This window comes from Pelecanus crispus, chromosome 6, assembly GCF_030463565.1.
Source record: "Pelecanus crispus isolate bPelCri1 chromosome 6, bPelCri1.pri, whole genome shotgun sequence".
NCBI classification, from domain to species: Eukaryota; Metazoa; Chordata; class Aves; order Pelecaniformes; family Pelecanidae; genus Pelecanus; species Pelecanus crispus.
Window position 1 is genome coordinate 226,166 of NC_134648.1, and position 21,494 is coordinate 247,659.

Sequence of the window (21,494 nt, forward strand, 5' to 3'; positions counted from 1 at the left end):
CTGGCCCCTATAACCCCCCAGACCCCCCCACACCCCCTTCTGGCCCCCCTAATTCCCCCTCCCGACCCCCCGTGTCCCCTCCCGGCCCCTATAGCCCCCCAGACCCTCTCCTGGTCCCCCCGATTCCCCCTCCCGACGCCTCAAACCCCACCCCGCTGCCCCCATGCCCCCCTCCCGACCCCTATAACCCCCCAGACCCCCAGACCCCCTTCTGGCCCCCCCAATTCCCCCTCCCGGCCCCCCGTGTCCCCTCCCGGCCCCTATAGCCCCCCCAATTCCCCCTCCCACCCCCTCAAACCCCACGCTGCTGCCCCCATGCCCCCCTCACGACCCCTATAACCCCCCGCCCCCCCATGCCCCCCTCCCGGCCCCCATACCCCCTCAGTTCCCCCTCCCGGCCCCCCTATTCCCCATTTCCCCCCCCCCTCAGCCCCCCCCGGCCCCCCGAGCCCCCCGCCCGTACCCTCCCGGCCGCTCCCGCTGCCGCTCCGCGGCCCCCGCCGCCCCGCCCGCCCCGGGGCTATTTTTACCCGGCGGGGGCAGGTGCCGCCTTCACTCACCGCCCACCCGCGGGGCGCGCGTGGGGCCGGGGGGCGCTGGGGAGGGGCCGCGCCGCGCTCCCACCCGGGCGGCGGGGGCAGCCCCGAGGGGCCCACGGGGCAGGGACACCCAGCCGGCGGCGCGGGGGGACGCGGGGGGGCGCGGGTACCCCAGACAGGGACGGGGGCGGCGGGGGGCACAGACACGCGGGGGACATCAAGGGACACGGGGGGGCACAGACACACGGGGGGCGTGGGGGCCAGAAACACACGGGGGACATCAGGGACACGGGGGGCACAGACACGCGGGGGACGTCGGGGGACACGGGGGGTCGCAGACACACGGGGGGCGTGGGGGCCATAAACACACAGGGGACATCAGGGACACGGGGGACATCGGGGACACGAGGGGCACAGACAGGCGGGGGGCGTTGGGGGGACACGGGGGTCACAGACACACGGGGGACATCGGGGACACGGGGGTCACAGATGGGGGACATCGGGGGACGTGGGGGGCACAGATACAGGGGACATCGGGGTCACAGACACACAGGGGACATCAGGGACACGGGGGGCACAGACACGCGGGGGACATCGGGGGACGTCGGGGTCACAGACACGCGGGGGTCACAGGCACACGGGGGTCACAGGCACACGGGGGACACTGGGGACATGGGGGACACGGAGGCCGCAGGCTCGCGGGGGGCCACGCAGGGACACGGGAGGGCAGAGACGCGCAAGGGGGCGGGGGGACACGGGGGCCACGGACACACGGGGCGACGTGGGTCACGCGGGGACAGGCCGGCAGGGACGCGGGGGGGACGCGGAGCAGCCGGGAGCCCGCCGTGCCCCCCGCACTGGCCCGGGGGCGGTGCCTGCTGCCGACCCCGCCCCCCGCGCTGACCCCGCCCCCCGCGGCGCTGGCCCCGCCCCCTTCGGGGCAAAGGGCTGGCAAAGCGCGCGCCTTCCACCCCTTCCCCGTCTCCCTTTAGCTGCCGGCGCTGCCACGCCCCCTCCCGCGGCGCCCTATCAGCGTTGGGGACGCGCTCGTGTTTCCCCACCCTCCTGGCTTCTATTGGCAGCAGGCGGCGGGGGGGGCGGGGCGCTCCTGCGAGTGGGCGGAAGCGCGGCGCCCACGTGGTTCCTGCCGGGAGCCGAACCGAGCCCAGCCGAGCCCAGCCGAACCGAGCCGAGCCCAGCCGAACCGAGCCGAGCCCAGCCGAGCCGCGCCGATCCCAGCCCGGCCGCCATGGACCCGCTGCGGGCCCAGCAGCTGGCGGCCGAGCTGGAGGTTGACATGATGGCCGACATGTACAACCGGTGCGCCCGGCCGGGGGGAGCAGCGGGGGGGGGGGGGGGGGCACGGGGGGTGCCGGAGGCTTTGGGGAGGTGCTTGGTCCTGGGGGTGCTGGGGGCATCGGGGTGACGCTGGGGCAGGGGGCTGGGGGGGTGCCCGGGGGTGAGGGGCGTTGAGGGTGCTGGGGGTGCCTGGGGATGGGGGAGCACTGGGGGGGTATCAGAGGCGCTGGGGGACCCCGGGGTGCTGGGGGTGAGGGGGTGCTGGGGGGCACTGGGGGTGCCTGGGACATGGGGGGGGCGCTGGGGGACCCGGGGTGCTGGGGGTGGGGGGTGCTGCGGGGTGCTGGGGGTGGGGGGTGCTGGGGGGTACTGGGGGTGCCTGGGACTTGGGGGGGGGCACTGGGGGTACCCAGGTGTGTTGGGGAGTGCCCGGGGCTGGGGGGCATTGAGGATGCTGGGGGTGCCCATGGCTGGGGGACCCTGGGGTGCTGGGGGGTGCTTGGGACATGGGGGGGCATGGGGGATGCCTGAGGGTGGGGGACACTGGGGGGTTCGGGGGTGCCTGGGAAGGCGACGGCCCTGGGGGGGTAGGAGGTGTTGGGGTGCTGGGGCTCAGGGGTGCCCGGGGTGGTGCGTGGCAGGGCCGGCGAGGGGCTGACAGCGCCGGTGCGGTGCAGGATGACGCAGGCGTGTCACCGAAAGTGCGTCCCCCCCCACTACAAGGACGCGGAGCTGTCGAAGGGGGAGAGTGTGTGCCTGGACCGCTGCGTGGCCAAGTACCTGGAGGTCCACGAGAGGATGGGCAAGAAGCTGACGGAGCTGTCGCTGCAGGACGAGGAGCTCCTCAAGCGCATGCAGCAGGGCACTGGCACTGCCTGAGCCCCCCTGGCCCCCCGCTCCCCGTCACCCCAATAAACTGGAGGCTTTGGGCCGGCTGGTTTGCTTCCCTGACCCCCCCAAATCCACCCGTGGTGCTGCGTTGGGGTACGCATTGAACCCGGTAGTGCCGGTGGATGCTGCTGGGGAGCCCCCCCCTTGCTGTCCCCGGCTGCCGCATGCCGTGTCCTTGAGGGGGTCACCGGTGCCCCCCACCCTGTCCCCCGGCCAGGCCCAGCCCATGTAATCCCCAGGATTAGGCAAAGCCAGGCTGAGCCCCTCGTAATCCCCTGTGGGGTGGGGTCGGGGCTCTGCCCCTCCCTGTCTGCCTGCTGGCCGGGGGACACCCGGGGGGACAGCTCGGCGGGACCCCGCACAGGGACACAGCCCCAGAGCAGCCGGAGAGGGGCAGGCAGGCAGGGACACCCGGGCAGGGAGACCCCCGAGACCCCCAGCCCCGGTCGGGGACATCCCGGAGACACCCATGCCTGGACAAGGACCACGCGGGGACATCGGGGAGGGTCCACAGGGCCAGCCCGGACATGCACAGACGGACCCACGCACCCACAGGGACAGTCGGAGAGGGCCAGGGACACCCACGCAGGGACACCTGGAGAGCTACACCGGCGCAGGGATGGCCTGCAGACCTGCAGGGACACCCCGGCCCCGGGTGAAGGACCCCCCTGGGGTGACACCCACCCAAAGGGACCCAGGCCGCACGTCTGTCTGTCCGCAGCCCGGCAGCGCGTGCGCCATCGCTGCCTGCTGGGAAGTGGGTCAGGCCGTGCAGGGCGCGAGTGACGGCACGGGTTGTGGCTCCTGTTACACCCGGCCGGCTGCCGGTGGTGCCGTGCGAAGGGTGCGGGGTGCCAGCGGCGTGGCCGTCGCCAGGCAGGGCGATGGCGGCCGTGCCACTGGGCCCTGCGGCGGCGGCTGCTGCAGGGCGGCGGGTGCCAGCGCGTGCCTGCCCTGCGGCTCGGGGCGTAGCGCCGGGGGGGTGCCCGTCCATCCCCCCCGTCCATGCCCGCAGCGTGCTGTGCATGCCTCGCTGCCCGCCGGCCGCCCGGGCGCAGCGGCGGTGCCATCAATATTTCAGGAGGAGCAGGCGGTGACCTGGAAAGGCAGCGGACCCCCCCGCTCTGCCCCCCACCGCAGCAGCCAGGCCCCGCTCTCCCAAAATAAGACCATTTTTAATAAATAATTTCCCACCTTTCGGTTCCTGTTGGGGGTTCTTTCCCCGCTCAGGATGGGACACCCCCCCCCCCCCGCATCCTGTGGCCCCCCCCCCCGGCCACCCCCCGCAGTTCTAGGGGCTGCCCCTGGGGAGAAGGGGGACACAGGCACCCCGAGGAGCCGGGACCCCTCTGGGGCGCCGGGGGGGGGTCTCAGAGCCGGGGCAGGAGCAGACCCAGGAGGGGCAGGAGGACGTGGGGCTGGCGGGGGGCAGCGGCGGCCGCGGGGGCGCAGGGTGCCCGGGGGCAGCGGGCATCCCCGGGGGGACCGCGGGAGTCGCGGGAAGGGGGGGGGCGGCCGGGGCTGGGGTCCCCGCAGGTCGTGGGGGGGCAGGCCGTCGCGATAGAAGGCAGAGGGGGGGGGCGGCCGGGAGGGTGCCGGGGCGACCCAGCGCCCGCCCGGGGGTGCCCATCACAGCCACCCCCCCACCACCGCCGCCGCCGCCATCTTCCTCCTCCTCCTCGTCGTCCTCCTCGGGGCAGGCGTCGAAGTCGCGGGGGCGGAGGTGGCGCAGGTCGGTGCCGCGGCGGTGCGGGGGGCTGGCGCAGGGGACGGGGGAGCTGGAGACGCGGGTGCGCCGGAACCAAGCCCAGAGCGGGCGAGCGCGGCAGTCGCAGGCCCAGGGGTTGGCATTGAGGCGCAGGAACTGGAGGGCGGGCAGGGCGGCCAGCGGGTCCCCGGGCAGGGCCACCAGGCTGTTGTTGAACAGGTAGAGGATGGTGAGGCGGGCCAGGCCCCGGAAGGCGCGGCGGTGGATGGCGACCAGGCGGTTGGCGTGCAGCAGCAGGCGGTCCAGGCTGGGCAACCCTCGGAAGACGCCCTCCGATAGCGCCCGCACCCGGTTGCCGTGTAGGAAGAGGTGGCTCAGGTTGGCCAGGTCAGCAAAGAGGTCGTCCTGCGGTGGAGGGGGGGGGGACAGGGGGGTGGGTATGGGGTGTGCAGCCCCACCGGGGAGTCCCCAGCCCTGCCCCGTGTCCCTGCACGGTGGGCATCGCCTGGAGACCTGCCCACGGGTGTCCTGCAGAGCCCTGCCCTGTGTCCCTGCTCCATGGGCTGCACCGGGAGCCCTGCCCCGTGTCCTTGTCCTGCAGGCATCGCCCGTCACCCTTCCCTGTGACCCTGCTCCAAGGGTGTCACCCATGTCCTGTGTCCCTGCTCCATGAGTGTCACCCATCACCCCGGCCTGTGTCTGTACTCCATGGGCATCACCCATCACCCTGCCCCACGTCCTCGTCCTGCGGGCATCACCCATCACCCTGTCCCATGTCCTCATCCTGCAGGCATCACCCATCACCCTGCCCCATGTCCCTACTCCAAGGGTGTCACCCATGTCCCCTGTCCTGTGTCCCTGCTCCATGGGCACCACCCAACACCTTGTCCCATGCGTATCACCAAGAGCTCCCTCCCATGTCCCTGCCCCGCTGGTGTCACCCATGACACTGCCCCATGGCCATCGCTCTGCCCCGTGTCCCGGCTCCATGAGCATCACCTTGTCCCAGTCCTGGCTCCATCACCCTGCCCTATGTCCCCGCTCCATGGGTGTCACCCATCACCTTGACCCATGGGTCTCCCACAGAGCCCGGACCCATGCCCTTGCCCTGAAGGCATCACCCACCACCCTGCTTCAAGCGCCTTGCCCATCCCCTGCCCCACGGGCACCCCCTTCCCACGGGCACCCCACAGCTGCGCCGGGGCAGCCCCAGGGCCGTGGCGGACCTGGAGGTAGAGCAGCCCGTTCTCCTGCAGGTAGAGGTACTGGAGGCTGTGGAGGCCGCGGAAGATGGCGCTGGGCAGGCTGGCCAGCTGGCACCGGTAGAGGTGCAGGGCCTGGAGGCGCCGGAGGCCGTGGAAGGTGTCGGGGGCCAGGACGCGGAGGTGGGGGTTGTCACCCAGGTCGAGCTCCTCCAGTTCGGGCAGGTGTCGGAAGGTGCCCGGCTGGATGGAGGAGATGTTGTTGGAGTAGAGCCAGAGGGTGACGGTGCTGGGCCCGAAGGTGCCCGCCCGCAGCGCCCCGATGACGTTGTTCTGCAGGAAGAGGCGGCGGGCGCCGGGCGGGAGCCCCGCGGGCACCGAGGAGAAGTTGTTGGCCTGGCAGCTGACGGTGGGCGGCGAGACGTAGCAGGTGCAGAGCGCGGGGCAGGCGGGCGCCCCGCCGGGCACCCACGCCAGCGCCGCCAGCAGCAGGGCCGCCAGGCGCCCGCCTGCGGGCACAGCGGGGCGTCAGCGCGGGGCATCGTCTGGGGCGCTGCCCCGGCCCGGCCCTGCGCGCCCACCGCCCCGGCAGGGTCCTCCCAGGCAGCCCCCCCCGGGGCACGGGGCGCCCTGGGGACTGCACCCCAAGGAGCCCCCCAGGGCCATGCCCACCCACGTGGCCATGGTGCCCCAGGAGTCCCCAAAGGGCCATGACCACGCATGCGGCCGTGGTCCCCTCGGAGAACCCCAAGGCCATGACCACCCCATAGGTCTGGGCACCCCTCGGAGCCCCCCAGGCCCATGCCCACCCCACAGGGCCATAGTGCCCCAGGAACCACTCAGGACCATGCCCACCCACAGTGCCACGGTCCCCTAGGAAACTCCCAGGGCCATGACCACCCACGTGGTCTGGACACCCCAAGGAGCCCCCCAGAACTGTGCCAACCCCATCAGGCCATGCCCATCCTACAGGACCGTGCCCACCCCAAAGGGCTGGGCACCCCCGGGAGCCCCCCAGGCCCGTGTCAGTCCCATAGGGCTGTGCTCCCCAAAGCCCCCCCAGGGGCCATGCTGCCCCATAGCACCCCGTGGGGCTGGGCACCCCAAAAATGACTGCCTCACTGGATTGCCTTCCCCTGGGACCCCCGGGGCCATGCCTGACCCCGGGGGCCACAGTTTTCCGGGACCCCCCCATGGGTCGTTGCCCACCCTATGTGGCCACTCACTCCCCACTCGGGGGGGGGGGACGACACACACGACCGTACCCCACCCTCCCCTCCACGCGTGCCCCCCGACAACGTGCGCGCGTGCGGCGGCCACGTGCGGGGCGGGACGCGCGTGGGCGCGGGCTGACGCTCTCTCGCCGGTGACACGCGCCACCGCTCCGGGTGTTCCAGCACCGCCGCTACCCACCCCCCCCCCCCCCCCTCCTCCTCTCCCCACCTCCACCCGTGTCCAGCCCCCCCACCCCCCACCCGCGGCTGCAACCCGAGAGCTTCATCCATAATTCAGCCCGGCGGCCTGGCCCCACGCCCGGGGATGCGGGGATGCTCACAGCCGCCGGTACCCGGGGAGGGGGGGGGGGCCGTGGGCCCCCACGGTGCACCGGAGCCCACGGCCCCCCCCCCCCCCGCCCCTTTGCGCCACGGGGGGGGACACACACCCCCCCCACCCACCCACGGAGGCGTCGGGCGCAGCTGCTCAGCGCCGCCCCCCTCCCCCCGGCGCCCCGTGCCGGCGTGCGCCCCCCACCCGCGTCCCATCTGTCACTCCCCCTCGCCGCGGGCTGACTCAGTTGCGAGCTGAAGTCACCGGTTCCCGGGCATCTTTTTTTTTCTTTTTTTTTTTTTCCCCCCCTGCCAACCCCCCCCCAAATCCCCCCACCCCCAGGTCCTGGTAGGGAACCATCGCACCGCTCGTGGGTACCCCACGCAGCCCGCGGTACCCACCCGCGGGGGGAGCCGGGCGCACTCTTTGCACCCCAGCGGTGCCCGCGGGGTGCGTGGCGTGGGGGCACGCCGGGTTGGGGGGCTTGGGGTGGCAGCGGGTACCCCGTGGGGTCGCGGGGCACCCCCACGCCGGGCTATGCACCCCGGTACCGCACAGGCTGCGCCGTGGGGCACCCACGCCCCGGGCTGCGTGCCCTAGGGTGGCAGAGGGCACCCCCGTGCGTCCCAGGGCACCCCCACGCCGGGCGGTGAGTCCTGGGTGGCAGCGGGCACCCCGTGGGTACCCTGGGATGCGCCGGGGCTGCACCCACACCCCGGGCTGTGCGCCCCGGGATGGCACCGGGCTCCCCGTGGGTCGCGGGGCACCCCCACGCCGGGCTGCGAGTCCCACAGCCGCACCGGGCGCCCCGTGGGTTGCGGGGCACCTCCACGCCGGGCTGCGCAGGCACCGGGCTCCCCGCGGGTCGCGGGGGGCGCGCCCTGGGGTGCCCCGCGGCTGCACCCCCACGCCGGGCTGCGCCCCCCGGGGCGGCACCGCTTCCCCACGCACCGCGGGGCACCCACACCCCGTGCTGCCGCGGGCACCCCCGGGACCCCCCGGGGCGCCCCAAACCGGGACCGCGCTCTCCAGGGCGGCACCCCGCGGCTCCACACCCCCCCCCCCCCCCGGGGGCTCAGCCGACACCCGTGGGCCCCCCGCACCCGTCCCCACGCCTACCTGGGGGCAGGTCCCGAGCCGTGGGGGCCCGCATGGCGGGGCGGCCGCTCAGGCGCTGCCCGCAGCCCGGGGGCTCATGGCCGGTGCCGGGGGGGCTGCTCGCCCCCTTCAGCCCCGCCGCGCCGCCGGGAGCAGCAGCAGCCGCCGCCGCCCCGGGGCATGGCACGGGTGGGCACGGGTGGGCTGCGGGCGCGGGTGGGCTCGGGCTCGGCACGGCTCTGCCCGCGGCTCCGGTGGGGCTGAGCCCTGCCCCGCGCCGCGCCTTATCCCGGGGCGGCCGCGCTCCGCCCCCCGCCGCCGGTCCCGCCGCTTAACCCTTCCCGGGCCGGCCCGCCCCGCTCCACGCGCGGGGGGCCCACGGGGGTCCCGCGGCGGGGAGGGGGGGACGCGCTGCCGGTGCTCACGGGGGGATGCGCTGCGGGGCCCGCAGCGGGGACCCCCACTGGGGACGCGGGGCTGGGGGGGGGGGTGTCCCACTGGACACGCGGGGCTCGGGGGGGGGTGTGTGCACCCACTGGGGACGCGGGGCTGGCGCGGGGCGGGGGGCGTGAGCGCGGGACGCAGCGGGGGGGGGTCCCTCCCTCCCACGACATCGGGCCTCGCGGGGGGCTGCGCCGCCCGCACGGACCCCGGCGGGGGCTGCCCACGGGTGGGTGCCGCGGGGCTGGGAGCCCGGCACGCGGAGGGCACTCGGCGCCGGGACGCGGTGCTTGCTCCACGTCCACGCAGGACCGCGGCGCTGTCCGTGGTCCCAAAGCCGGCGCTGTCCATGGTGCCGAGCGCTCCACTCCCACCCGCGACCGCAGCAAATGGCCCCCGCGTGGGGCCGCGCCGGCCGGGTGCGGGGTGCCTGTGCGTTGCGGTGGACCCCACGCCGGTGCCCACGTGGGGTGGGGGGGGGGGGGCACGCGTGGCCGCACCAGGCTGCGGCGGCACAAGCTGGCACCGGCAGCGTGTTTGCGGCGGCGTCTCCGGCGCGGCTCCCGGCGAGCGAAATACCACAAGCTGGCGCGGCAGGCGCGGCGGGCACCCGTGGGTGGGGGCGTGGGCGGCGCGGGGCTGACTCAGGGGCCGCATCCGCTCCCCGCCCCACCGGTGCGCCCCGCATCCCCAGCACGGGCCCACGGCCACCGTGGCGGGGGCACCCCCGGCAGCCATGCCGGGGCCCTGGAGGTGCCCACCAGTGGGTGCCCGGGCCCACCCGCCCGTGGGGGACCTGGGCACGGGGGGCAGGGGGATGGCCAGGCCCGGGGTGGGCAGGGATGGGCGGGTGGAGGGGTGGGTGAAAGGGCGGCTGGGTCAAGGCCAGCTGGAGGGGTGGACAGACGGATAGATGGATGGGTGGAGGACAGCTGGAGGAGTGGATGGACGGACGCTGGGTGGAGGACAGCTGGAGAGGTGGATGGATGGACAGATGGACGGGTGGAGGACAGCTGGAGGAGTGGACAGACAGACAGACGGCTGGGTGGAGGACAGCTGGAGGGGTGGACAGATGGATAGACGGCTGGGTGGAGGACAGCTGGAGGAGTGGACAGACAGACAGACGGCTGGGTGGAAGACAGCTGGAGGGGTGGATAGATGGACAGACCTATGGGTGGAAGACAGCTGGAGAGGTGGATGGACAGACAGATGGCCGGCTGGGCGGAGGGCAAGGCAGGTGAAGGCAGGGGGCTGGCAGGACGCAGGCAGGGCAGCTGATGGGCGGCTGGATGGGTGGTGGGACAGACGGACGTCTGAACAGGCGCGAGGGTGGATGGAGCTGCGGTTGGAGGGGGACAGACAGATGGGTGACGGACAGATGGGTGGATGTGTGACAGACAGATGGATGGGTGATGGGACAGATGGATGGATGATGGACAGATGGATGGGTGATGGACAGACAGATTGATGACGGACAGATGGATGCATGATGGACATATGGATGCATGATGGACAGATGGATGGGTGATGGACAGACAAATGGATGATGGACAGATGGATGGGTGATGGACAGATGGATGTGACGGACAGAGGCATGTGTGATGGACAGACAGACGGGTGGCTGGCTGAGCAGATGAACGGCTGGCGGGAGGGGTGGGGACAGTTCGGGTGGCTGCAGGCGCTGATGGGGGGACGGGCGGACGGGTGGGGTTGCGGGAGGACAGACAGGTGGAGGAGCGCACGTGGCGGGGCGGCCAAGGCGGGGGTGATGGGAGGGCCGGGGGGTGCCCCAGGTGGGGTGGAGGCGGGGGGCATGGGGCCAGGCAGGCTGTGGGGCGGGTGCCAGGGACAGGCAGGTGACGGCACGCCCAGGGCAGGGATGGCAGCACAGGCAGAGGCGTGGGCAGAGCCTGGCAGAGCACAGGTTGGGGGGCACACGGGGGGGCATGGGGGGCCTGGCCAGGGGATGGCTCTGGGATGACACAGCCGGAGGTGGCCCAAGGGTGGCCCAAGATTGGCTGAAGGGTGGCTCAAGGGTGGCCCAAGGGTGGCTCAAGGGTGGCCCAAGATTGGCCCAAGGGTAGCCCAAGATTGGCCCAAGGGTGGCCCAAGGGTGGCCCAAAGCTGGCCCAAGGGTGGCTGAAGGGTGGCCCAAGGGTGGCCCAAGATTGGCCCAAGGGTGGCTCAAGGGTGGCCCAAGGGTGGCTCAAGGGTGGCCCAAGATTGGCCCAAGGGTGGCTCAAGGGTGGCTCAAGGGTGGCCCAAGGGTGGCCCAAGGGTGGCTGGAGGGTGGCCCAAAGTAGGCTCAAGGGTAGCCCAAGATTGGCCCAAGGGTGGCTCAAGGGTGGCCCAAGGGTGGCCCAAGATTGGCCCAAGGGTGGCCCAAGATTGGCCCAAGGGTGGCTCAAGGGTGGCCCAAGGGTGGCCCAAAGGTGGCCCAAAGTTGGCCCAAGGGTGGCTCAAGGGTGGCCCAAGATTGGCCCAAGGGTGGCTGAAGGGTGGCCCAAGGGTGGCTGGAGGGTGGCCCAAAGGAGGCCCAAAGTTGGCCCAAGGGTGGCTCAAGGGTGGCCCAAGATTGGCCCAAGGGTGGCTGAAGGGTGGCCCAAGGGTGGCCCAAGATTGGCCCAAGGGTGGCTCAAGGGTGGCTCAAGGGTGGCCCAAGGGTGGCCCAAAGTTGGCTCAAGGGTGGCCCAAGGGTGGCTGGAGGGTGGCCCAAAGTAGGCTCAAGGGTAGCCCAAGATTGGCCCAAGGGTGGCTCAAGGGTGGCTCAAGGGTGGCCCAAGATTGGCCCAAGGGTGGCCCAAGATTGGCCCAAGGGTGGCTCAAGGGTGGCCCAAGATTGGCCCAAAGGTGGCCCAAAGTTGGCCCAAGGGTGGCTCAAGGGTGGCCCAAGATTGGCCCAAGGGTGGCTCAAGGGTGGCCCAAGGGTGGCTGGAGGGTGGCCCAAAGGTGGCCCAAAGTTGGCCCAAGGGTGGCTCAAGGGTGGCCCAAGATTGGCCCAAGATTGGCTGAAGGGTGGCCCAAGGGTGGCCCAAGATTGGCCCAAGGGTGGCTCAAGGGTGGCCCAAGGGTGGCTCAAGGGTGGCCCAAGATTGGCTGAAGGGTGGCCCAAGGGTGGCCCAAGGGTGGCCCAAGGGTGGCCCAAAGTTGGCCCAAGGGTGGCTCAAGGGTGGCCCAAGGGTGGCCCAAAGCTGGAGAACACCTGAGGGACGCCAGGTGAGGGGGTGGCACCCCTGGAGGCGGCCCGGGGGGGCCCGGGGGGGGCACACGGGGACGGGAGGGGGGGGTTGCAGAGGGGCGGCACCGGGGGGGGGGCCCGCGGTGGGGGGTGGGCAGCGCCGTGGGAGGGCCCTGCGCCGGGACAGCCCCTCCCGGGGCGGACCCACGGGGTGACCCCCCCCGCTCCACCGGGGCCTGCTCCCGCGTCCCCCCCCCACGCTGCGCACGGGGGGCGGGTCCGGGCGGGCCGCTCCGCTCCGCCCCGCTCCGATCCGATCCCATCCGCTCCGATCCCGTCCGATCCCGTCCGATCCCGTTCGATCCCGTTCGATCCGCCGGGGAGGGGCGGGCAGCACCGGGAGCCCCCGGCAGCACCGGGAGCCCCGGGAGCCCCGGCAGCCCCCGGAGCACCGGGCCGGGCCCCGGAGCCGATCCGGTCGCTCCCCGCCGCGCCGGGCCGCGGGTGAGCAGCGTCGGGGATGCGCGGGGCGGCGGGAGGAGCCGGGCGGGAGCGGGGGGGCCCGGATGGTCCCGCCCCCCCCGAGCCCCCCGAGGGTCGGCAGCGGGGTGTCCCGGGGGGGGGGGGGGGGCTGTGGGGCCAGGGGCTGCGGGGGGGGGGGGCTGCGTGGGTGCGACGCGGGGCGATGGGGGCCGGCGCTGTGGGGCCGTGGCGACCCCCGGAGCTGCGGGGCAGGGCTGTGCCTCGGGGTCCCCCGCCGCTCGTCCCCCTGCTACCGTGTGCCCTACACCCCCCCTCCGCCCCCCCCCCAGCACCCCAGGGGTGCCCCGGTCCCCCCGTGGCGTGGGGCAGGCTCTGGGCGCTGGCACGGCCGTGCCCCACGGCTGCCCACCCCCAGGGGCACGTGCGTCCCCCCCGGCCACACGTGTCCCCCCGGCCACACGTGCACGGGCAAAGTCCCCCGTGGCCCCGGCTGCCGGCGCTGCCTGCCCGCCCCACGCCGCTGCCCCCAGCCCTGCTCCGTGGGGCGCCGGCGCTGCCCACCCCGGGGCACCCCACGCGGGAGGGCAGGGGGCGAGGAGGGGGCTCGCGGGGCGCCTGCAGCCCAGCCCCGTGGCAGCCTCCGGAGAAGCTGCTCGCTCGCTGCCCGGGGAGCGGGCAGAACCGTCCCGCGTTACAATTAATTATTACAACAGACGAGGCCGGAGGAGCTGGAGCATGGCCTGAGCCAGCCCCGCGCCCCGCAGGACACCTGGGTCCCCTGTCCCCACCTGCCCCCCCCGGCCACGGTTTGGGGGGACACGGCAGGGCCAGCGCAGCTGGAGGGGCTGGAGTCACCGGTGCCAGGGGCCCCCGTGGGACCCGCTCCCACACGGGGCTCACGTTGGGGGGGGGCTCACCAGTATGGCCAGGAGAGGCCAGTGTGGCTGGGACACACCAGTATGGCTTGGGGTGACCAGTATGGCTGGGTGACCAGTACAGATGGGTGACCAGTACGGCTGAGACACACCAGTATGGCTGGGTGACCAGTATGGCTGGGTCACCAGTACAGATGGGTGACCAGTACGGCTGGGACACACCAGTATGGCTGGGTGACCAGTATGGCTAGGACACACCAGTATGTCTGGGTGACCAGTACAGATGGGTGACCAGTATGGCTAGGACACACCAGTATGTCTGGGTGACCAGTACAGATGGGTGACCAGTATGGCTAGGACACACCAGTATGTCTGGGTGACCAGTACAGATGGGTGACCAGTATGGCTGGGACACACCAGTATGGCTGGGTGACCAGTATGGCTGGGTGACCAGTATGGCTGGGATACACCAGTATGGCTTGGGGTGACCAGTACAGATGGGAGTGACCAGCATGGCTGGGTCTTGCCAGTACAGCTCGGTGGCAAATGACACCCACAGCGGGTGTCTCAGGGTGCCCATGGCAGTGACACCCGTGCTGGGCTGTCTTGGGGTGCCCGTGGCAGTGACACCCGTGACAGGGTGTCTCAGGGTGCCCGTGGCAGTGACACCCGTGATGAGCTGTCTCAGGGTGCCCGTGGCAGTGACACCCATGCTGGGCTGTCTCGGGGTGCCCGTGGCAGTGACACCCGTGCTGGGCTGTCTCGGGGTGCCCATGGCAGCTGCCTGCTGTGGCAGCGGGCTGTCACCGGCAGCACCGGGAAGGTGACGTCCCCGGCTCCCCAGCACCGCCGGTGCCCCCGCAGCGGGTGCCCCGGCCCCTGCTCTCCGCGGGGCGGCTAAAGATAGTGCAGCCCCCCCGGGCCGCAGGATCCAGCACCACCTGGCCCCAGTGCCGGGTTAATCTTTAGCCGCTCGGCCACTGTAATGAGGCCTCATTAATGTCCATTACACCCGGCCGGAGCGGGGACAGGCCTTGGGACGGTGGCACGGTGGCGCGCTTACGGGGGGCTCAGGTGGGCGCAGAGAGCCTGCAGGTGAGTGGGACGCGGGGACGTGGGTGACAGGGACGGGAGATGTGGCCTTGGCGCCCGTGGCACCCGGCTGCGGGTGATGCCGGTGACCCCGAGGAAGGACAAGAGGTCCCGGCCATGTGAGTCGGGGGTTGACAGGGATGGACGGGGTGTTCAGGTGTCCCCTGGGTGTGGCAGCTCCACAGGAGGGTGACGGGCCCCCGGCGGGGTGACAGCGTCCCCAGGGGACATGTCACAGCCCCCAGCAGCGTGCCAGGGGCGCCGGGGCGCATGACAGGGTCCCCGGGGGGGGGTTGTCGGGGTCCCGGAGGAGTGACAGTGTCCCCAAGGGACATGGCGGGGTCCCCGAGGGACGTGCCAGGGTCCCCCCGGGGCGTGCGGGGGCCCCGGGGGGTGTGTCAGCGTGCGCGGCGGCGTGCCAGTGTCCCCAGGGGCTGTGCCAGTGTCCTCGGGGAGCGTGCCAGGTTCCCAAGGCGTGTGCCAGGGCCCTTGGCGCGGCGTGCCAGGGCCCCAGCGACCGTGCCAGGCGCCCGGAGAGGTGCCGGGGCGCCGGGGGGGGAGCGCCGGTGTCCCCAGGGCTCTGTGCCCGGCCCCCGGGGACACGCCAGGCACCCAGGGAGGTGGCAGGTCCCTGGGACGGGCTGGCACGGCGAGGCAGGGAGGCGGCGGGGGGGGTCCCGGCGTGGTGGGGGAACTGAGCCACTATTGGGTGCCGGCAGCCGCGGGGGCCCATGGGTGCTCCCAGGAGATCGGCGTGGTGGGCTGTGGCGGCGGGGGGGTGCAGGTGTGCGCGGCGCAGGTGTGCGCCCCGGGTACAGCTGTACCAGGGTCCAAACTCCACGGCGGTTGCGGTGACGGAGGGCCCGACCTCGTGCAGGTGGGTGGGGGTGCGCTGAGGCGCGGGGGGTGGGGGTGTGTGCGTGCCAGTGCACGTGCATGTGTGCGCCGGCGTATGCCTCCATGGGAGCATGTGTGCACACATGTCCGTAGGTGTGCATGTGTGTGAGCACGTGTGCACATGTGTGCAAAGCCCCGGCTGCAAGCGGAGTCCTTGCCTGTGCCCCGCTGCGCGCACGGTCGCTGCTCGCTGGCAGAGAGGGACAAGGGGCAGTGCTGGGGCCACGGTGGCCATTGCCTGGGAGGCCGCCTGCACCCACGTGCCCCTGAGCCCCCAGCCCCCCCAGGTGGGTGCAGGGGGTGTCACCTCGCGGGTGCCGGGCAGGGTGTGACGCCCCGGCGTTTGTCACCCACAGGCGCGGCGGGGACGGCCCAGGCCGGTGACATGGCGGGGGATGGCGCGGGGGTGGCCAAGCGCGTGGGGACCCTCCTCTCGGGGCTGCTGGAGTGCGGGGCCTTCTGCGGCATCATCTTCGGCTGGGCCTCCCTCGTCTTCGTCCTCAAGGACCTGGGCTACTTCGAGGACCTGTGCCAGTCCCACACCAACGCCAGCACCACCCTCAACTGGACCCTGACACCCGGTACGGTGCCTGTCCCCTGGCCAGCGCTGGCCACCATCCCTGTCCCTGCGGTGGCCCTGGCCCCGCTGTCGCCCTGCCTCGTGTCCCCGTGTGCCAGTGTCCCGGGATGCCGGTGTCCCGTGTCCACGTGGTGCCGGTGGCCTGAGGTGCGCCCTGTCCCCACCCCCGGTGCCCTGTGGTGCCGCGGGTCCCCACTGTCCTCGTCCCTGGGTCCCCACTGTCCCCATGCCCCCCACGTCCCCGCTAACGGCCTCCTCGCAGACTGCAGCCGGCAGGACGAGCAGTTCTCCCTGGTGTTCACCATCGGCTCCTTCATGAACAACTTCATGACCTTCCCCATGGGCTTCATCTTCGACCGCTTTGGCACCACCGTCGCCCGCCTCATCGCCATGTGAGTGGGCACAGCGGGGGGGCAGCGCGGGCGGGCAGTGCTGGGGCACCCACGGGTGCCGGGGGGGTGAGGGCTCGCGGTCAGCACCGCCCGTCCTGTCCCCCAGTGCCACCAACCGTCTCCATCGTGTCCCCTGACCCCGGCCCCAGGGGACCCCATTGCCCCCAGCCCCCATACTCCCTCAGGTCTCCCCGGTGTCCCCAGGGCCCCCCATAACCGTAGGGGTCCCCCACGTCCCCACGCCTGTGGGCCCCAGGGGTGCCAGGCGGCAGTGGGACACCCCTGGGATATTGGGGTGGTGGGTGCCGATGCGAGAGCAGCAGCGGGGCGCGGGGGTGCTGGCTGCCCCCCGGGACCCCGTCCCCATGTGTCACCGCTGTCCCCACGTCTCAGTTCCCTCTACACCGGTGGGACCCTGCTCATCGCCTTCTCCAGCCCAGGTGAGACCCTGTGGGCATGGGGTGCCCCGGTGCTGGGGGGACCCGGTGGGGACCCCCCCTTGTCCCAACTGACCCCTGTGTCCGCAGCGCTGGCGGTGCTGCTCTTCCCGGCCATGTCCATGCTGTCTGTGGGTGGCATCCTCCTCATCCTCACGAACATGCAGGTGAGTTTTTGTGGCACCCTGCTCCCCAGCCGGCAGCCGGGGCACCCTGCCCAGTGCTGGGGGGGCCCTGACGGTGTGTGGGGGTCCCTTTGTGCCAGGTGGGCAACCTCTTTGGGAAGTCGCGCTCCATCATCATCACCCTCTACAACGGGGCCTTTGACTCCTCATCTGCCGTCTTCCTCATCATCAAGGTGGGTGCAGGTGTGGGCGATGTGGAGGTGCCGGGTGGTGCTCGGTGCCCCTGGGCACCCTCAACTCCCTCCTCCACTGGGAAGAGGTGGGGGCAGCTGGGGACTCAGTTGGGGGACTCAGTTGGGGGACACAGTTGGGTGCACAGCTGGGTCACAGCTGGGTCACAGCTGGGGCCGCACGTGTGGATGCAGATGGTGCCTGAGCAGAGCCATGGCCCCGGGCTGGGGCAGTGGCGGGTGGGCGGCATGGCCCGGTGGCAGCCTGTCCCTGTCCCCAGCTGCTGTACGAGCACGGACTGTCCCTGCGGGACATGTTCCTCTTCATGGCGGCCTGCAGCATCTGGCACCTACTGCGCACCATCTTCCTCATGCCCCGCACGCGCATCCCCTACCCGCTGCCGCCTGGCTACAACTACGGGTAGGGGGGCCATGCCTGTGCCCTGGGGGGTGGTGGTGCCCGTCCCGGGGGTGGTGGTGCCCATCTGGGGGTGGTGGTGCTGTCCTGTGGCTGGTGGCAGTGCCTGGCCCGTGGGTGGTTGGTGGTTCCCATCCCATGGCTGTTTGGTGGGGCACATTCCGTGGGTGGTTGGTTGTGTCCCATCCCATGGGTGGTTGTTGGGTCCCATCCCATGGGTGGTTGGGTCCCATCCCATGGGTGGTTGGGTCCCATCCCATGGGTGGTTGGTTGATCCCATCCTTGGGTGGTTTGTGGGTCCCATCCCGGGGTGGTTGGTTGATCCCATCCCATGGGTGGTTGGGTCCCATCCCAGGGTGGTTGGTGGGTCCCATCCCAGGGTGGTTGTTGGGTCCCATCTCATGGGTGGTTGCTGGGTCCCATCCCATGAGTGGTTGTTGGGTTCCATCCCATGGGTGGTTGTATCCCATCCCATGGGTGGTTGTTGGGTCCCATCCCATTGGTAGTTGGGTTCCATCCCATGGGTGGTTGGTTGATCCCATCCTGTGGGTGGTTGGTTGATCCCATCCCAGGGTGGTTGGTTGATCCCATCCCATGGGTGGGGGTTGGCCCCATCCACCGGGCCCTGGTGGGGTGCTGGGGGTGATGTTGTGGGCGGTGCCACAGGCTGCGGTGCCCGGTGCGGTCGCAGTCGTACCGCACCTACGAGGAGAAGCGCCCACCGGGGGAGGATGGCCCCGAGGAGAAGGCCCTGGAGGCCATGAAGGGCAGAGGTGCTGGGGCGGGGCTTGTTGGTGTGGGCGGGTCAGGGGTGTGCTCATGTCGGGTGGGCGTGGCCATGTTGGGACTGGCATGTGGGCGTGGGCCCAGGGGCGAGGTGTGGGCGTGGCTATGCAGATGAAGGTGGTGCGGCTCTACCTGGACTGGGTGAAAGGGTGGGCGTGGTTATGCAGGCAAAGGAGATGTGGCCCTGGGGGGTGCAGGGGTGTGGCCAGAGCATGGGCGTGGCCATGCAGGTGGGAGTGACCGGGGCAGCATTGGGCGGGGCCTTGGGGCGTGTCCGGGCGTGTCCCCAGCCCTGACCCCCGGGTGCAGGTGGCAGGGACCCCCCCGGGGTGACCTTCATGGCCTGCGTGTGCTCGCGGCTCTTCGCCTGGCACGTGGTCTGGCTCTCCGTCATGCAGCTGCGCCACTACCTCTTCATCGGCACCCTCAACTCGCTCCTCGACCACCTGGCCCGCGGAGACCCCGGCCTGGGTAGGGCACGGCCGCCGGGACGGGGGGACACGACCGGGGACACCCTGGTGGGGTCCGGCCCCCGCCCTGACGCTGTCTCCCCGCAGTGAGCACCTACACCAACGCCTTCGCCTACACCCAGCTCTGCGGGGTGCTCTGTGCCCCATGGAACGGCCTCATCCTCGACCGGCACAAGCGGGGCAAGACCCCCCGCCCCGAGGGTAACCGTCCCCAGCCCCCCCGGACGCGGTACCTGCTGCCAACGTCCCCGCCGTGCCCTCGGCGGGGCTCGTGGCTGGGTGCCACCACTGCTGTGCCCTGACCCGTTGTGCCCGGGGATGGGGCACCAAGGGGCCCCGACCCCACCGTGCGTGGGGACGTGTCCCCTCCACTCCCCGACCCCACCGTGCTTGGGGCCGTGTCCCCCCCGTGCCCTGACCCCTCCGTGCCCACAGGAGCCCTGGGGACGCTGGCTGACCTGCGGGCGTCCGTGCTGTCGCTGACGGTGACGGTGATACAGTGCGTGCTCTTCTCCATCTGCGCGGCGGTGCCCGTGCTGCCCGTGCAGTTCGCCACCTTCGTGCTGCAGGTGCTCAGCCGCTCCTTCCTCTACGGGGGCAACGCCGCCTTCCTGGCCATCGCGTGAGTCCTGCGGCCACCGGCACCGTGGTGGTGGGGAACGGGGCGGGGGTGTTGGTGGACAGGGTGGTGGGGTCAGGGTGGTGGTGGCAGGGGATGGCGGAAGGGTCATGGTGGGGTAGGAGGGGACAGGGTGTTGTGGACAGGGTGTTGGGGGGTGTCAGGAGACAGGGTGTTGGGGTGAGGGTGTTGGGGGGTGTCAGGGGACAGGGTGTTGGGGTGAGGGTGTTGGGGGACAGGGTGGCGGGGTGGGGGTGTCAGGGTGTGGCAGTGACGCGGTGGGTGTCCGGGCAGGTTCCCCCCACAGCACTTTGGGAAGCTGTACGGGCTGGCCATGGCACTGTCGGCACTGGTGGCCCTGCTGCAGTACCCCTGCGTCGCCCTGGTGCACGGGCCTCTCGGCGGGGACCCCTTCTACGTGAGTGTCTGCCCCACGGCTGCCCCGGGGAGGGGTGGGGTGCTGCCCCACGGGGGAAGGAGTCCTTCCCCTTGGGGAATGGGGTCCTGCGCCCTGCATGGGGGACATGGGGGGGCTGTGGGGCTGGGCCAGGGGTGGGGTCAGCCCCCCGCCCCATGGCCTGACATCCCCGCAGGTGAATGTGGGGCTAATTGCCGTAGTGCTGGTGGCCTTCGTCAGTCCCGTGGTGGTGGCCCGCGAGTGCCGGCGGCGAGCCAAGGAGCTGGAGGCTGCTGGGATCCCCCTGACAGCCCCCGCAGGTGCCGAGACCCCCGCCTAGATGCCCCACTGAGCCCCGCGCCCGCCAGCTGCCGGCCCAGCACCCAGCACCCAGCACCCGGCACCCAGCACCCAGCAGCCACTGCACCCCATTTTTGTATTGGACTTGTGGGGGCGGTGTCACAACCCGAACTGGGCTGTCCAGAGAGGATCGTGGAGGTTCTGTGATTCCCTTGGGCTCAAGTAAGGTGAAAGGACACCAATGGATCAATTGAACACTTTGTTGACGGTAGGCAACCCAAACAAGGAGAGCGCAACAGTAGGTGACGTGGGTTCTCATTCGTAGAATCATAGAATCATCGAATCGTTGAGGTTGGCAAAGACCTTTAGGATCATCCAGTCCAACTATTAACCTAACACTGCCAAGTCCACCACTGAACCAATTAAGGGCAGAGTAATAATTAATTCAGTTGGTTAGAGCGTGGTGCTAATAACGCCAAGGTCACGGGTTCAATCCCTGCTCACTGCAGGGGGTTTGGGCTCGATGATCTCTCAAGGTCCCTTCCAACCCAAAGCATTCTATGATTCTATGATTTCAAGTTTCCTGGCTTGGTGGCTGGATTATTTTTAATGAAAGTAAAAACTAGGAATCACTAAGGTTGGAAAGGCCCTCTAGGTTCATCAGCCCAACCATCAACCCAACACCCCCATGCCCACTAAACCATGGCCCAAAATGCCACCTCTGCCCGTTTTTTGAACTCCTCCAGGGATGGGGACTCCACCACCTCTCTGGGCAGCCTGTTCCAATGCTTGACTACCCTTTCTGTGAAGAAATTTTTCCTAATATCCAATCTAAACCTCCCCTGATGCAGCTTGAGCCCATTTCCTCTCGTCCTATCGCTAACTACATGGCAGAAGAGACCAACACCCACCTCACTACACCCTCCTGTCAGGCAGCTGCAGAGAGCGATAAGGTCTCCCCTCAGCCTCCTCTTCTCCAGGCTAAACACCCCCAGCTCCCTCAGCCGCTCCCCACCAGCCCTGTGCTCCAGACCCTTCCCCAGCGCCGTTGCCCTTCTCTGGACACGCTCCAGCACCTCAATGTCCTTCTTGTACTGAGGGGCCCAAAACTGGGCACAGTATTCCAGGTGCGGCCTCACCAGTGCCGAGCACAGGGGCACAATCACCTCCCTGCTCCTGCTGGCCACACTGTTCCTGACACAAGCCAGGATGCTGTTGGCCTTCTTGGCCACCTGGGCACACTGCTGGCTCATGTTCAGCTGCTGTCTACCAACACCCCCAGGTCCTTTTCGGCCAGGCAGCTTTCCAGCCACTCTTCCCCAAGCCTGCAGCGCTGCATAGGGTTGTTGTGACCCAAGTGCAGGACCCGGCACTTGGCCTCATTGAACCTCATACAGCTGGTCTCGGCCCATCGGTCCAGCCTGTCCAGGTCCCTCTGCAGGGCCATCCGACCCTCCAGCAGATCGACACTCCCACCCAGTTTGGTGTT

At 71.0% G+C, this 21,494-nt stretch overlaps 3 protein-coding genes across 3 annotated transcripts; 2 read left to right on the forward strand and 1 right to left on the reverse strand.

Moving 5' to 3' along the window:
* The first annotated feature begins 1,788 nt into the window (after positions 1-1,788).
* Positions 1,789-2,717, forward strand: TIMM10 (translocase of inner mitochondrial membrane 10). Its single transcript, XM_075712682.1, has 2 exons — positions 1,789-1,859; positions 2,516-2,717. Exons 1-2 carry the CDS (start codon positions 1,789-1,791, stop codon positions 2,715-2,717), a joined length of 273 nt encoding a protein of 90 aa, XP_075568797.1.
* A 1,382-nt stretch (positions 2,718-4,099) lies between these two features.
* On the reverse strand, positions 4,100-8,340 carry RTN4RL2 (reticulon 4 receptor like 2). Its single transcript, XM_075712681.1, is given in 5 exon segments — positions 4,100-4,240; positions 4,242-4,307; positions 4,309-4,842; positions 5,664-6,148; positions 8,307-8,340. Coding segments are annotated over 5 exon segments (1,260 nt in total).
* Positions 8,341-15,630: 7,290 nt separating this feature from the next.
* Positions 15,631-20,733, forward strand: SLC43A3 (solute carrier family 43 member 3). Its single transcript, XM_075713287.1, has 12 exons — positions 15,631-15,832; positions 16,094-16,223; positions 16,617-16,663; positions 16,751-16,827; positions 16,926-17,018; positions 17,297-17,436; positions 18,100-18,206; positions 18,529-18,690; positions 18,777-18,890; positions 19,125-19,311; positions 19,603-19,726; positions 19,902-20,733. Exons 1-12 carry the CDS (start codon positions 15,637-15,639, stop codon positions 20,043-20,045), a joined length of 1,521 nt encoding a protein of 506 aa, XP_075569402.1. The 5' UTR covers positions 15,631-15,636; the 3' UTR covers positions 20,046-20,733.
* Positions 20,734-21,494: the final 761 nt, after the last annotated feature.

Coding starts and splice junctions, on each gene's coding strand:
- TIMM10 (XM_075712682.1), top strand. CDS start 1,789: ATGGACCCGCTGCGGGCCCAGCAGCTGGCGGCCGAGCTGGAGGTTGAC. Junction 1,860..2,515: donor ATGGCCGACATGTACAACCG/GTGCGCCCGGCC, acceptor GGTGCGGTGCAG/GATGACGCAGGCGTGTCACC.
- SLC43A3 (XM_075713287.1), top strand. CDS start 15,637: ATGGCGGGGGATGGCGCGGGGGTGGCCAAGCGCGTGGGGACCCTCCTC. Junction 18,207..18,528: donor GGAGGCCATGAAGGGCAGAG/GTGCTGGGGCGG, acceptor CCCCGGGTGCAG/GTGGCAGGGACCCCCCCGGG. Junction 18,691..18,776: donor CCGCGGAGACCCCGGCCTGG/GTAGGGCACGGC, acceptor GTCTCCCCGCAG/TGAGCACCTACACCAACGCC.